This window comes from Muntiacus reevesi, chromosome 17, assembly GCF_963930625.1.
Source record: "Muntiacus reevesi chromosome 17, mMunRee1.1, whole genome shotgun sequence".
Classification (NCBI taxonomy): domain Eukaryota; kingdom Metazoa; phylum Chordata; class Mammalia; order Artiodactyla; family Cervidae; genus Muntiacus; species Muntiacus reevesi.
Window position 1 is genome coordinate 48,836,327 of NC_089265.1, and position 16,640 is coordinate 48,852,966.

The 16,640-nt window shown below is 38.1% G+C and overlaps 1 protein-coding gene across 4 annotated transcripts in view; it reads left to right on the forward strand.

Annotated features, from left to right (window-relative positions):
• Positions 1 to 16,640, forward strand: part of PCSK5 (proprotein convertase subtilisin/kexin type 5) — a 498,339-nt gene that overhangs the window by 319,428 nt on the left and 162,271 nt on the right. For all 4 annotated transcript variants that reach the window (XM_065908244.1, XM_065908247.1, XM_065908246.1 and 1 more), the window contains exons 14-16: positions 962 to 1,105; positions 5,063 to 5,165; positions 6,508 to 6,701. In XM_065908244.1, the coding sequence (XP_065764316.1) occupies positions 962 to 1,105; positions 5,063 to 5,165; positions 6,508 to 6,701 (441 nt within the window). The remainder of the gene's footprint in view (positions 1 to 961; positions 1,106 to 5,062; positions 5,166 to 6,507; positions 6,702 to 16,640) is intronic.

Here is a 16,640-nt window from a genome sequence, read left to right on the forward strand (position 1 = left end):
CTTCCTGCCAGCATATTTCCATGTTTTTAATGATTCTGTCTTGATCACTTTTACTTAAGATTCATATTAAAAAGAACTATATTATTAAGTCAGGGAAATATGTTTTCTGTTTACTTTTTGCATTAAAGATTTTAGTTTTATAAAGCTGAGATGAATGACTAAATAAGGATTGAGCAAATGCTCCTTGAGCGCCTGCCATCCCAAGGAGGTAAAGCAAGTCCCCGGTGCCCCGAGGCACCCTCGGCCAGGAAGTGCTCTGATAGCGCCACCCAGCAGGACATGCTGCCAGCAGTGGAGGTGTTTCCTACGGCTGTGCTGTCCACCGTCGTGCTCCCAGTCACATGTGGTTACTGAGCACTAGAAATGTGGTCTGACGGAAGACCTGAGGTTTTAAATTTTAGTTACACGGAAACAGCCAAATGGGTCTAGTGGCTGTCACTAGACAGCACAAGTCTATCAGTTAACATAGTGATGTATTCTTAAGACTGACTGATCACTTGAATCGGGTGAAACAAGGTAGTTGTTATAATCTTTTTATTTTTGATAAACAAGTCAGAGAATGTCAATCCTGCTTTTAAATGTGAATAAGACCTTTATACCTAGAAAAAGAAGGCCTTCTGTAAGATTCTAGGATTCTCTTAAATACTCATAATTTGAAATTCAGTCCTTGATCCAGCAATCTGAGATGGTTGTTTCTCACAAAAAAGAAAAAGAAAAAAAAAAAAAAAGATTAAATTAGGATGTATCCTGCAATTGTTACTCAGGAAATACATGGCATGTGAATTATGAAATAGTGGAAAATGCATTTCTAGCCCTGTATGTGATGCAATGATTCATAGGAATCTGTGTCCCACAGTTCTATTCTTCCACTGCTCTTTCTTCAGTTAGAAGGAATGAAAGAAATTGTAAAGTTCAAGGGAGCATGTTTGTTCACGATATACTTTTATTATTGTTTCCCAAGGTAAATTGAAAGAATGGGCTCTGGTCCTCTATGGCACCTCTGTGCAGCCATACTCCCCCACCAATGAGTTTCCTAAAGTGGAGCGTGTCCGGTACAGCCGAGTGGAAGACCCCACCGACGACTATGGGGCGGAGGATTATGCAGGTGAGCTGGCTTCCCGGGAGAAGGCAGGCTAAGGAAAAAAGCTCATGCGTCATTCCCCCAAGGAGACATACTTCTACTCATATTGTGATCTATTTTAATCCATCTTCCTATCCCTTAAACATATTTGTATGTGTAAATTCATATACTCAAACATCAATGTTTTTTTCTTCAAAAATAAAATCACACTGTATATAGAACGTTCATATCCTTTTCTCCCATTAAACATATTATTAAGAGCATATTTCCCTGTTGTCAAATACCCTTAGAACACATATTTAAAAGACAGTATAATCGTCCATCCTGTGATTGTATTACATTTAATCCATAATCTGGGATATGTAGTTTGCTTTATATTATTTTTTACACTATTTTAAATAAGAGCTCAATGAATATCACTATCAGTTTTTGACTATAGCATCTTGGACTATTTCTTTAGAATAGAGTTCTAAGAATTACCACATCAAAGGGAAGCATCAGTTTTAGGGCTTGGATATGTCGCTTTCCAGACAAGATGTACCAGTCCCCACCATGACCAGTGTTACTGCCCTCATTCCTGCCAGCTTTGAGTGGAAAGAAAAAAACCAAAGAACAGATTTAAATTTTTATAGCTTTGACTGCTAGGAAAGCTAAACATTTTTTTCCTTTGTAGTTCTGAGTTCACTTTTCAATTCAAAGTGGCAGCACTTTTCTTACTTATAAAAACTCTTCGTATGTTATCGACTCTCACATTGTCTCATATTTGCTGAAAACCATTTCTCTGTTATCACCTGCTTCCAAAATGCAGTTTTTCTTTGGAGGGCAGAGTTTATAGTTTCATATAACATTTATAATTTCTTTTATACAGAATGTTTATTCTTTAAAAATCAATATCCACATGCATAGTTTTGTAATCTGATTTTACATTTGGCCATTAACTCATCTAGAACTTACTTTGATTTATAATATACACTGTAAAGTGATGTTCTGTCTTTATCTTCCAAACAGACTAATGACTGAGTTGCCATCCCTACTTTTATTAGATTGTTTCCTTTATAATAGCACAGTAAGTTCTTATACCAGGGTCTCTTCTGGTACCACTTTTTCTGATTTATCAATCTAATAATACTTAATCCAGTAGCACCCACAATATATTTTAATATGCTGAACATCTACTTATTCTCATAGGAATTCTTAAGTCCCCCTTTTAAAAATCTCATTGAAATTTAGTTTGAATATACATGCAATCTCATGGGAAGAATTGTTTTTACAGTTTACAGTCTTTCCATCCAAAACAGACTTTTTTTTACTGAAGTCCTTTAATTTTATGAAGTGTTTTTCTTGGTAGTGTTATTTCTACATATTTTGGGTCTAGTTACTACTGTAATGGAAAACATTCCATATTTTCTGACTACTCTATTCTGGTTTCAGAGACATCTATTGGCTATTGTATGTTTACCTTACATCTGACCATTTCACTTTGTTGTATTTTAGAGTTTTTGTGTATTTTAGAGTTGATTTTCTGGAGTCGTTAGGTACTGTAGCCGTATCATTTGCAAATTATCTTTTCTCTTTCCCAGTGTATTTGTGAATCCTGTCTTATTGTATTGTTTACCACTTCCAGCAGCATTCACTTCTTCTGGGATGTAACACTTAACGAAAAAGGCTTTCCCTAATGGAGAACTGTTTTTAAATATCAGCTTATTGTACCCTTAGACCGGAACCATCTTGTCTTCCTGCAGCTAAACTCTCAGATTCTTTTTCATTAATCACTTTAACAGAGTATTTAAAATATGCATTTGGTTCCTTTTATTCTGAACAGGTAGTATCCTAGTGTCAATAAGCAGCTTAGAGAATTCAGACCAATTGAACTAACCAGAGCTAGACTGTGTTCAACTTTTGCTTTAAGTTTATAACATTACTATTCATGTTACAACCAGCAAACCGTTTATTTTGTCTTCTCTGATAGGAGAAAGTATATCTAAAAACATAAATGGAGCATAACAGTAATATATTACTATGTGTCTTATGGTATGTTTCCCATTCAAATTTTGGTAATGTTAAAATTCCAAACAGTTATATACATTTTGTGGTTTTTCTCACTGCATCTCCAAAATGTCCACATTGGCACTTGTGAGAAAACAAAGACAATTATTTCATTATTAGCCAGCAACCTAAAATGCTAAACTGCATCTGGGATAGCTTAGGATTATGAAAGAAACAGCACAGCATGCAACCCTGCCATACAGAGTCCTTTGGCACATATCAAGAATAAATGGTTTGGGATTTTTTTTTTTTTAATTGTAGAAATCATCTGGTGAAAATTTAGGGCCACCCAATAACTCCTTTTCTTTGGAGCTGTGATTTTCATTTTCATTAAGAAGTCAGCTTTTGAGAGGGTCAGATGGCATTCTCATAACTAGGCCCCTGTACTGTTTCATCGGATTCCAGGCACTGTGGGATCCACAGCTGGCTGAACTTCAACTCTTACTTAGCAGAAGCACTCTATCCTCATGAACTACAGTAGTCAGCTAAAATGTTCCAAGCTGCAATAGCTGTGAAACTTAATTTCAAGATCAATTTTAAGGCTTTAGGGAAAACAGAGAAACAGTGCTGTCAAATGACTCTTATGATTAAGCAGAAATATACGTTAAGTCCGTAGCATTTTAAAATGACACATTTCTATTCAGATCCAAAGGTCATGACCTACCCCTAAGTAGGAGGCCTGAACTAAGAAGCAGGACCTCTGTTGACCCCAACTCTCCTAGCTGTATGATTAACTAGGCAAGCCACTATAACTTTTGGAAAAATCATTTTTATCTGTAGAATGAGGGTATATGGCTACTAGATTTTTCTCCAGGTCATTCCTCCCCTACTCCTACCATTTTATGTTTCAATTTAGTAACTGTAGAACACAGTCCTACAATGACTAAAGGAAACCAAATTTCAACAAAAGTAAGACCTTTTGATTAAAATAAGTGTGGCTCAAGACAATTCTAGTACCCTTGACTGACTTTTTGTATATTTCATGCACCATGTAAATCACTAGTTAAAATCATATGAGTTTTCAATGGGAAATAGCTTGAAGATTATGAGACCAAATGTCTCAAACTATGGAAAACAAAAAAAGGGAGTCAGTCAAAGAATTATCTATAACTAGACCATGTCATTAGAAAATCTCTTTTCACCAGTCACAAAATAGCTCTTTTTAGCATTTTTTTCCCTGCCTGTGCGTTCTTTCTAGTTCTTCACCAAAGAATACACAGCAACAGAGATGAAGAACCTTCATCCTTGGTCTGGAATTCTTTAAGCTTACTTGCATCTTTTAAAACTCAGGTGTAGTTTTCTTTTGTTGAGTTGCCCATTGGCCTATGGGTAGGATGCAATTTTAAATCTATTATCTGTGCCTGAAGTACCTGCTTTGTAATCCAAGACGAGATGCTGATAAAATTGTGCCAGATGCCATAATGATGTTTCTTTCTGGCTCCAGAATCTCAGAGGTACTCAGTGGCTTTAATGACCTTGGATGAGAGAAGCAGGACATTGAATAACAGCCCTCTTTTCTTTTCTGCCAACAGCATAAAATTCTCATTTTTCTATAAATCCAACATTTTTATTATTATGCATATTTAATTACAATCAGTTTTTTTTTCTAGTTGCTGCAGTGGTTTTGTTCTTTTGAATTCTGGATTATTTGTCATTTCCCACAGAGCATCTATATGTGTACTTTGAAGACAAGGTCCCGACTAGGAATTACATGCTTGATACTTAGGTAATTGAGGTTCCCCCCTAAAAAAGCAAGAATTCATGTCTGGGCTTATAGCCACATTAAACATTATTCCATCTCAGTGCATTAGAAACTCTTAAGGAAAACTCTTACTGCGTAAGGGGGAGAAAAAGCCTATTTTTATCCCAAATTCAAGTTAAGACTTACTTGCTTAAAATCACTTTTTCCAAGTGTTGTTCTGGTTTCTTTTGGAGGTCCCTGTGACCCTGAGTGCAGTGAGGTGGGCTGTGATGGGCCAGGACCCGACCATTGCAATGACTGTTTACACTACTACTACAAGCTGAAAAACAACACCAGGTAAGAGAGATGCCCCATCGGGTACCTGAAGCACGCTCCTGGGTGGCAGTTCCTGGGAGCTTCCGCATTTCACCAGGGGCAGGTGTTCCAGGGTCTCCCCCCAGAACCGAAGTCCAGATGCTGCTACAGAGGCCCCTACGCCTCACTGCATCATTCGAATAGTGAAGCTGATACTGAATTACAGAACACCCAATTTTGGTCTGTAGGCTAGGAAACTGCAGAGGTCTTTTCTCATATTTCAAAGGATGATGGGGAGGGGCTAGATATGCACATGCCTGATCTTCCCTTCTAGATCTTTCCATCCCACTGATGTTTGAGGCCCCACAGCTGCACTTTCCCTCCAGGAAATGGATGATTTTCTGAATTCCTCAAAGTGTAAGCTTTCCATGTGGCAAAGCTGGTGGTCCCTGTACGTCCTCACTGCCCTGCTCTGGACAGTAAGGTGGGCCTGCTTGAACCCATGCTTCTGAGCCCCTGGGTTCTGCCTTGAGCGGATATGTATCCACAGGGACAACTGTGGAACACAGTTCTTCCAGGCTGCTTCCCACGTCCCTAACACCTCTCCCTCTGGGAAGCCAAGTTGCAGGGTATCCACACTCCAGTCACCCAGGTCCCCATCCTGTCACATCCATGCTGGAATTTCAGTTCCTTAAAGGGAATATAAAGCAAAAATTAAATTTAAAAAGAATTTTTAATTAAAAATAAATTTCTTAAAAGGAAAAGTCCTTGGCTACCCCAGCCCCTCTCATTATCTCCTAGACTGGCAAATGCCTGACATTTAATTAGTACTCAGGAAGTACTTGTTAAATGAATAAGGAAAGCCCAGACCTTCAGTTATGGGCAAACAAAGTAGTTGTTTTTTTTTTTTTAATCATAAACAGCATAAATTTTCAAATACATTTTTTTTTTTTGGCAATGCCAAACAGCTTGCAGGATCTCAGTACCCCAACCAGGGACTGAACCCAGGGCCGCATCAGTGAAAGCCCAGAATCCTAACCACTAAGCCAGTAGGGAACTCCCTAAATAATTTAGACAACAGCATACATACCCCAGAATTCATATAACAATACACAACAATAGAAGTTAATCCCTTATATAGGGAATTCTGCATCAAATCATGGCTCACACATCTTCCCTGCAACCCAAGAGACACCATTCTTGTCGAGACTCAGTTTCTAGCCATCATCCCCTTTAAAGAGCTAGACCTGAACTGGAGAGAAGGCTTACCCTTTGGATGTTTAAAAAGGATTTTGAGAATGAGGACCGCTGTGTGCTCAGCACCTTGCTTACTCAGGACTGCATCTCTGGTGACACTGCTCTTCTTTGTCATTCCACAACGCAGAATCTGTGTCTCCAGCTGCCCTCCTGGCCACTACCATGCTGATAAGAAGCGATGCAGAAAGTGTGCCCCCAACTGCGAGTCCTGCTTCGGAAGCCACGGGGACCAGTGCCTGTCCTGTAAATACGGATACTTCCTGAATGAAGAAACCAACAGCTGTGTCACTCACTGCCCTGATGGATCATATCAGGACACCAGTGAGTTGATTCCCAAATTTGGTTTTTAGAGAGGAAATATAAGGTTTTCACTTGAACGACCTTGGAAGGGATAGTCCCCCTCATGACATCTAGGCCCTTTCTTAATATCAAAAAGGAGCTAGTCAATTTGTAGGAGAACACTAGAATATTTTGTAAAAATGAATTTGTAGAAAATTTTGCAAAAAATATTTTGTGTAAAAATGCCTGTAACTAACTCCTTCAAGGGATGCTCTGCCTCACCCTCAGATTCACTGACTTCCTAGGAGGGCCCACAAGACTCGGTATATAATTGTACTCAAGAACTCATGGTTATAACTTACTGTAGTGAAGAAATACAGAATAGAATCAGCAAACGGGAAAGGCATGCGGGACAAAGTCTGGAGGGAACTAGGTGCGAGCTTCCAAGAGTTTTCTTCCAATGGAGTGACACAGGATACATCCCATTCCCATCAAAAATCTTTGACTATGTGTGAAGGCCAGCTACCAGGGAACCTCCCTAGGGTTTCAGCTCCCAGCGTTGTAACTGGGATCTGGCCATGAAAGCTCCTCTGGTGGCTCAGTGGTGAAGAATCCACTTGCCAACGGAGGAGACCTGGGTTCGATCCCTGGGTTGCGAAGATCCCCTGGAGAAGGAAATGGCAATCCACTCCAGTATTCTTACCTGGAAAATCCCATGAACAGAGGAGCCTGGCGGGCTACAGTCCATGGGGTCTCAAAAGAGTCAGACCCGACTTAGTGACTGAACAAAAACATGAAGGCACCCTGTGCCTATAACATACCAAAATTCCAAACTCTGCAAAGAAAAGCAGGTATTCAATACAAGCCATATTGTTTCCACAAACAGTTTAGGCACCATGAGCCACTCTAGTCAGGGTAGTGGGAAACCATGAAATCCAACTTCCCAGATGTCAGCCATGGGCCAACCTTACAAGGATAGCAGCCACACCTGCTTTTTCTGCACACTAAGCAAAGGAAACAGACCTTTATGATATCAGTAAGGTTAAAAACATAACTTGCATGTAAATAAAGTCTGGAAATTTATCAGAGAGTTATTTAACCCATCAATAAAGGAACCTAAAGGTGATAATTGGGTTCAAAGACTATCAGGTATTACAGTCCACCAGGAAAGGCAAATGAACTCTATTTGCTGAGTTAGAGAAAAAAATGAATAAATGTCATACATGGGAATACAATTAGAATTTTGGAGGGTTATTTTTTCAAATGGGCAGAACTCACTTGCAACTTTTATCAAACAAAAATTTATAAATTAACATGTAACTTCATAGAATGTGGGTTCTAATCAAATGCCATTAGTAAACAGAGAAGGCATACTCCCTAGAGAATTCCGTAATCCTCGGGCACTCCTCTTTTTAGACAGTGCTCTAGTATAGCCCTGGTAAGGACTGCAGGGATTTTTTGCTTTATTTCTGAACCCTGGATAATATATCTGAATGAGAGTGTCACACCACAGTATGACAGTGAAATTTCTTGTTTCTACCCAACTGAAGAAAAAAGAAAGCCCAACTTTAAAGGAAAAAGAGTTGTTTTTTAAAAAAGCAGCAAGAATTTTGAAGTGGATACCCTTGCTCCTTAAGAAGTTTTCTGATTCAAACACAGGCAGCACTTCTCTATGAGGGAGATGGGGCTTTTGACTTACCTTTAGAGCAGTGGGGAGGGGTTCCAGCTGTAGTTTTTATTTTCCCTCAAGTTTGGTACATGACCTGCAACTTGATGGAAAAAAGAGAAAAAGAATGCAGAGCAGACCTAAGGGATCAGAAGTAAGTAGTGTTCCTTGAAGAAAAAATTCAAATTTCTGTCAAGAAGCCTGAACCTTGGAAAAGATGCCCAGCCCCAAGGAGTGGTTGTGAACCAGCTCTTCCCCCATCATGTGCCTTGGGGGGGCACGCCTGAGCCACCACCACTGCCAAGAATCCCAGGACTGGGCACATCCTATATCAAGAGGATGATGACCAGCACATACTGAGGAAAGAGGCAACAGGCATCGGTACTAAAACAGCCCTTGCACCAAATGTATTAAACCCACAAAGCTATGCATGACCTCCGTCACATATAAACTGCCCTCCAAGACCACGGTAGGTAATTCTTTATCTTAAACTCACAAGGTAAGAGAAGTAAAATGAAGAAGAGAGGAACTACTCTCAGTTAAAAGACCAAGAGAATTCCCTGAAAGAACAATGAAACAGACCTAATAGACACCAGTTTTTGAAAGGAGTTAATGAAAATACTGAAGAAATTAAGAAAGGCTATTGACAGAAATGCAGAATACTGTAAAAAGGAACTAGAAAGAGAGATCAAGAAAAATTAGAAAAACTCATTTACAGAGATGAAAGCTGAGCTAATGGCAATGAACAGCACAATGAACATTACAGAAGAATGAATAAGTGATCTGGAAGATTGGATTATTCCCATTATCCTATCAGGACAGCAGACAGACAGCCAAATGGGGAAAAAACTAGAAACAATATGAGATGTATGGGATAGTGTAAAGCATGCCAATGTACACATGATGGGGATTCCAGAAGGGGAAGGATAAGAAAAGGGGGCTGAAAATGCATTTTAAGAAATTATGGCAGAAAACTTCCCAAACCTAAAGGAAACAGGTATCAAGGTACAGGAAGCACAGAGAGTTCGAAATATGATAAACCCAAATGGATCTATGCCAAAACATATTATAATAAAAACGGCACAAGTTAGGATTCTAAAAGCAACCAGAGAAAAACAGAGTTAATGACAAGAAAACCCCCATAAGGCTATCAGCTCATTTCTCTACAGAAATGTTACAGGCCAGGAGGGAGTGGCAAGATTATAGTCAAAGTTCTGAAAGGGAAAAACCTGCAAGGATACTCTACCCAGCAAGATTACCGTCTAGAATAGAGAGATAAAGAATTTCTCAGATAAAAATCAAAAGAATAAAACAATACTAAACCTATCCTAAAGGAAATATTAAGGCCTTCTCCAAATAGAAAAGAAATAATCTATAGGTAAGAGAAAATCACAGTTGGAAAGTAAAGTGATAGTTCCTCAGTCGTGTCTGACTCTTTGTGACCCATGGACTATACAGTCCATGGAATTCTCTAGGCCAGAATGCTGGAGTGGGTAGCCTTTCCCTTCTCCAGGAGACCAGGAACCCAGGTCTCCCACATTGCCGGTGGATTCTTTACCAGCTGAGCCACAAGGGAAGCCCAAGAATACTGGAATGGGTAGCCTATCCCTTCTCCAGAAGATCTTTCCAACCCAGGAATCAAACCAGGGTCTCGTGCATTGCAGGTGGATTCTTTATCAACTGAACTATCAAGAAAAAAAAACCAGGGCTGCCATTTTGCACACACACTGATAAGCCAGTACACAGATTTAAAATTAAATCAAAAAATTTCTATGAAAGTAACGACAATTAAAATGAACAGCAAAAGGATGAACATGAATGTTTTGCTGAAAGTTCTATCTCATTTTCAGTTCAAAGGATTAGTTAACAAAAGCAACCACTCATTGCACACACAATGAACAATTTTAATATTCTAATAGAGGATTATTTGACTTAGTTTCAATTATATAGTCATTAAAGGAAAGAAATAGAAGCAATACAGAGAAGTAACAACATACGTTATCACCAAATTGGGCCAACAACCTACATCTAGACTTGAATAGTGCTTTAAAGTCCTGAATGACAGCAATCTGGAGTTCCAGTTGGGAAACGGTCCCAGGAAGTGTATACACTCCACGGGTTAAGACTTGAAATTGTAGTTTTGGGAGCTCCTGCTTATAATCCCAGGCCAAACACTGATATATTCATCACTTTGTATGCAAAACGGCAGCCCTGTTTTTTTCCTTTAACTTTTACAATGCTATTTGTTTCTCCTTGTGATTCAAAAGACTTCTTAGACCCTGGAGAGGGGAGGGGGCAGGCCGGGCCCTCAAGGGCTTAAGAAAATTCTGAGACCCACTAAACCTTCTTACGTAAAGTGCCCCTTAACTTTCCAGCAACAAGCGGTGTACTTATAGGCAGGCACACAGTTCTGGCAAGGTCAGAAGCCAGAGGCCTGCTCTCCTGCTTCTGAAGCCTGAACAAGACTACCTCTGTTTTAATTTCCCTAACAATGAAGATATGAACGAGGACATCAAAGTTATAAAATGTGGAGAAGAGCAAGAACGTATAGATTTTTACTTCTCCTACAATGTGTTTGAGCCTGTATGACTACCAGTCTAAGGCAAGTAGATATAGGAAGGGGTTAACATAATTGAAAAACAGGATAACCACAAATCAAAAACATACAGTAGATTCACAGAAACCAAAGAGAGGAGAACATTAAGTATAATACAAAAGAAAATCAAACCACAACAACAACAAAAGATAAAGTGACAAAGAAGAAGTTTAAATTCAATGAGAAAGTAAGGTTTAAAATGGCAATAAATACATATCTATCAATAATCACCTTAAATGTCAATGGTCTAAATGCTCTAATCAAAATACACAGAATGGCAACTTGATTAAAAAAATACAAGAGCCTACTATATGCTGCTTATATGAGACCCATTTTTAGGGCAAAGGACACACAAAGATTGAAAGTGAGGGAATAGAAAAAGATATTTCATGCAGATTCAAAAGAAAAGAAAGCAGGGGTCATAATACTCTTATTAGACAAAATAAACTTTAAAACAAAGGCCATAAAGAAAAGTAAAGGAGGATACTATATACACCACATCAACAAATTAAAGAATAAAAACCATATGATCATCTCAGTAGATGCAGAAACAGCTTCTGACAAAATTCAACATCCATTTATGATAAAAACTCTCCAGAAGTAAGCATTGAGAGAATATATGTCAACATAATAAAGGCCATATGTGACAGACCTACAGCTAACATCATACTCAACACTGAAAAGCTGATGTGACAGACCTACAGCTAACATCATACTCAACACTGAAAAGCTGAAAGCATTTTCCCTTAGATCATGAACAAGACAAGTAGGTCCACTTTTGCCACTTTTATTCAACATAGTTTTGGAAGTCCTAGCCATGGCAATCAGAAAAGAAAAGGAAGTAAAAGAAGTGGAAAAGAAATAAAACTGTCACTGTTTGCAAATGACAGGATACTATACATAGAAAATCCTAAAGATGCTACAAGAAAACCACTGGAACTCATCAATAAATTCAGTAAGTTGCAGGATACAGAATTAGTACATGGAGATTTGTTGCATTTCTATACATTAACAACAAAAAATCAGAAAGTAAAATTAAGAAAACAATCCTATTTACCATCGTATCAAAAACAATAAAATATCTAGACACTGATGAAAAAAATCAAAGATGACAAAGAGATTGAAATATACCATGTTCTTGGATTGGAAGAATCAGTATTGTCAAAATGACTGACTACCCAAGGCAAGCTACAGATTCAATCCAATTACCAATGGCATTTTGCAAAGAACTAGAACAAAGGACTGGAAAAGGTCAGTTTTCATTCCAATCCCTAAGAAAGGCAATGCCAAAGAATGCTCAAATTACCACACAATTGCACTCATCTCACACACTAGTAAAGTAATGCTCAAAATTCTCCAAGCCAGGCTTCAGCAATATGTGACTGTGAACTTCCAGATGTTCAAGCTGGTTTTAGAAACCAGGGATCAAATTGCCAACATCCGCTGGATCATCGAAAAAGCAAGAGAGTTCCAGAAAAACAACTATTTCTGCTTTATTGACTATGCCAAAGCCTTGGACTGTGTGGATCACAATAAACTGTGGAAAATTCTTCAAGAGATGGGCATACCAGACCACCTGACCTGCCACTTGAGAAACCTATATGCAGGTCAGGAAGCAACAGTTAGAACTGGACATGGAACAACAGACTGGTTCCAAATAGGAAAAGGAGTACGTTAAGGCTGTATATTGTCACCCTGCTTATTTAACTTATATGCAGAGTACATCATGAGAAACGCTGGGCTGGAAGAAGCACAAGCTGGGATCAAGATTGCCGGGAGAAATCTCAATAATCTCAGATATGCAGATGACACCAGCCTTATGGCAGAAAGTGAAGAGGAACTAAAAAGCCTCTTGATGAAGTAAAGGGGAGAATGAAAAAGTTGGCTTAAAGCTCAGCATTCAGAAAACTAAGATCATGGCATCTAGTCCCATCACTTCACAGCAAACAGATGGGGAAACAGTGGCTGACTTTATTTTTCTGGGCTCCAGAATCACTGAAGATAGTGATTGCAACCATAAAATTAAAAGACGCTTGCTCTTTTCCTTGGAAGGAAAGTTATGACCAACCTAGACAGCATATTAAAAAGCAGAGACTACTTTGCCAACAAAGGTCCATCTAGTCAAGGTATGATTTTTCCAGTTGTCATGTATGGATGTGAGAGTTGGACTATAAAGAAGGCTGAGCGCCAAAGAATTGATGCTTTTGAACTGTGGTGTTGGAGAAGACTCTTAGAGTCCCTTGGACTGCAGGGAGATCCAACCAGTCCATCCTAAAGGAGATCAGTCCTGGGTGTTCATTGGAGGGACTGATGTTGAAGCTGAAACTCCAATACTTTGGCCACCTGATGCAAAGAGCTGACTCATTGGAAAAGACGCTGATTCTGGGAAAGATTGAGGGCAGGAGGAGAAGGGGACGACAGAGGATGAGATGGTTGGATGGCATCACTGACTCGATGGACATGGGTTTGGATGGACTCCGGGAGTTGGTGATGAACAGGGAGGCCTGGCGTGCTGAGGTTCATGAGGTTGCAAAGAGTCAGACACGACTGAGCGACTGAACTGAACTGAACTGAGAACAACAAAAAAAACTGTAAGATTTGTTTGGAGATACAGAAGACCCTGAATAGCCAAAGCAATCTTGAGAAAGGAAAACGGAGCTGGAGGAATCAGGCTTCTTGACTTAAGACTATGTAACAAATCTATAGTCATCAAAACAATGTAATACTGACCCAAAAACAGAAATATAGATCAATGGCAGAGGATAAAAAGTCCAGAAATAAACCCACATACCTATGGCCAGTTAATCTACAACAAAGGAGGCAAGACTATACAATGGACAAAAGACTCTTCAATAAATGGTATTGAGAATACTGGACAGCAATATGTAAAAAATAAAAACAAACCAAAAAAATGAAATCAGAACATTCTTTAACACCATACACAGAAATAAACTCATAATGGATTAAAGACCTAAATGTAAGACTGAGTACTATTAATATAAAATTCTCAGAAGAAAACATAGGCAGAACATTCTTGGACATAAATCACAGCAATATCTTTTCTGATCCATCTCCCAGATGGAAGTAAAAACCAACAGATGTTACCTAATTAAACTCAAAAGCACTTACACAGTGAAGAAAACCTAAACAAAATAAAAGACAGCTCACAGAATGGTAAAAAAAAAAAAAAAAAATGCAACCGAAAAGGGATTAGTCTCCAAAATTTACAAATGGGCAGGAGACCTAAATAGACACTTCTCCAAAGAAGATGTATAGATGGCCAAGGGGCACATAAAAAGATGTTTAACATCACTATTAGAGAAATACAAATCAAGACTACAAAGAGATATCACCTCACACCAGTTAGAATGGACATGATAAAAAAATCTATAGACAAGAAATGCTGGAGAGGGTGTGGAGAAAAGGGAACTCTCCTATACTGTTGGTGGGAATGTAAATTGGTAGAGCCTCTATAGAGAACAGTACGGTGGTTCCTTAAAAAACTAAAACTACAGCTACCATATGATCCAGCAATCCTACTCTTGTGCATATATTCATAGAAAAACATGGTTTGAGAGAGTACATGCACCCCAATGTTCACTGCAGTACTGTTTACAATAACCAAGATATGGAAGAAATCTAAATGTCAATCAAAAGATGAATGGATAAAGAAGATGTGCTACATATAAACAATGGAATATTCCTCAGTCATTTAAAGGAATGAAATAATATGATTTGCACCAACATGGATAGACCTGGAGATTATCATACTAAGTGAAGCAAGACAAAAACAAATATCATATGATATCATTTATATGCAGAATCTAGAAGAAATGATACAAATGAACGTACTTACACAACATAAACAGACTCACAGACTTAGACAATGAATGTGTGGTTACCAGAGGGAAGGGTGAAGGGCAGAGATAGATTGGGAGTTTGGGATTGACATGTACATACTACCATACTTAAAATAGATAACCAACAAGCACAGGGAACTCCGCTCAATATTCTGTAATAACCTAAGTGGGAAAAGAACTTGAAAAAGAATAGATACATGTATATGTATAACTGAATCACTTTGTTGTACACCTGAAACTAACACATTATTAACCAACTTCAATATTGTGCTCCAAAATAAGATAAATTTTTTTAAAAAGCTTCCTGTTTAAAAAAAATAACAAGAAAAATCTCAAATAAACAATTTCATCTACCACTTAATAAAATTAGGAAAAGAAGAATAGGGACTTCCCTGGCAGCACTGTGGATGGGAGTCCCCCTGCCAATGCAGAGGATACAGGTTCGATCCCTGGGCCAGATGGATTCCACAGGCCGTGGAGCAACTAGGCCCATGCACCACTACCCATGTGCCTAGAGTCTATGTTCTGCAACAAGAGAATCCACAATGAGAAACCAAAATAAAGAGTAGCCTCCACTTACTGCAACTAGAGAAAGCCCACACAAAGCAACAAAGACCCAGCACAGCCAAAAAATATTTTTTTAAAAAAGAAAAAGAACAAACAAAATCTAAAGTCAGCAAAGGAAGGAAGGAATAAAGATCAGAGAAGAAATAAAACAGATTTTAAAAAAAAATAGAAAAAAGTCAATAAAACCAAGAGCTGGTTCTTTGAAAGTATTAACAGGATTGACAAACCTCATCAAAAACAAGAGATAACCCAAATAAACAAAATAAATGAAAAAACATAACAACTGATACAGAAATTCAAAAAACCATAAGGGAATGCTGTGAACACATATGCCAACAAATTTGACAATCCAGAATAAATGGACAAATTTCTGGAAACACACATCCTACTAAAATTGAATAAAAAAGAAAGATAATGTGAAAAGACCAATCACTAGAACTGAAATAGAATCTAATTTTAAAACTCTCAATAATGTATGGCTACCAATGGTATGATGGGGGGAGTGGGATGAATTAGGAGACTGGAATTAACATATATATGCTGCTATGTATAAAATAGATAAATAATGAGTACTTACTGCATACCACAGGAACTCTACTCAATACTCTGTGGTGACCTAAATGGGAAGGAAATCCAAAAAGAAGGGATATATGCATACATATAGCTGATTCACTTTGCTGTAGAGCAGAAGTTAACACTACAATGTAAAGCAACTATACTCTAATAAAAATTAATGTTAAAAAATTAAGTAACCACTGGAGTAAAAAAAAAAAAAAAAGCCTCTCTACAAACAAAAGGCTAGAACCAGATGACTTTACAGGTGAATTCTACCAAACATACAAAGAGGAACTTATACTGATCCTTCTCAAGCTCTTCCAAAAAACTGAAGAGGAGGGGACACTCTCAAAGCCATTCTTTGAAGCTATCACCTTGATACCAAAACCAGACAAAGACACCACCAGAAAAGAAATTTACAAACCAGTATCTTTGATGAGTATAGATGTAAAAATTCTCAACAAAATATTAGCAACTGAATCTAACAACACATAAAAAAAAAATCACCACAACCAGTAGGGTTCATATGAAGTTCACAAGTATGGTTCCATCAGTGTGATACACCAAATAAACAAAAGACAAAATACACATGATCATCTGAATAGATGCAGAAAACGCATCTCACAAAATTCAACATCCATTCATGATAAAAAAAAAAAAAAAAAAACCCTTACCAAAGTGGGTACAGAGAGAACATATGTCAACATAATAATGTTGCTACTTAATGACAAACCCAC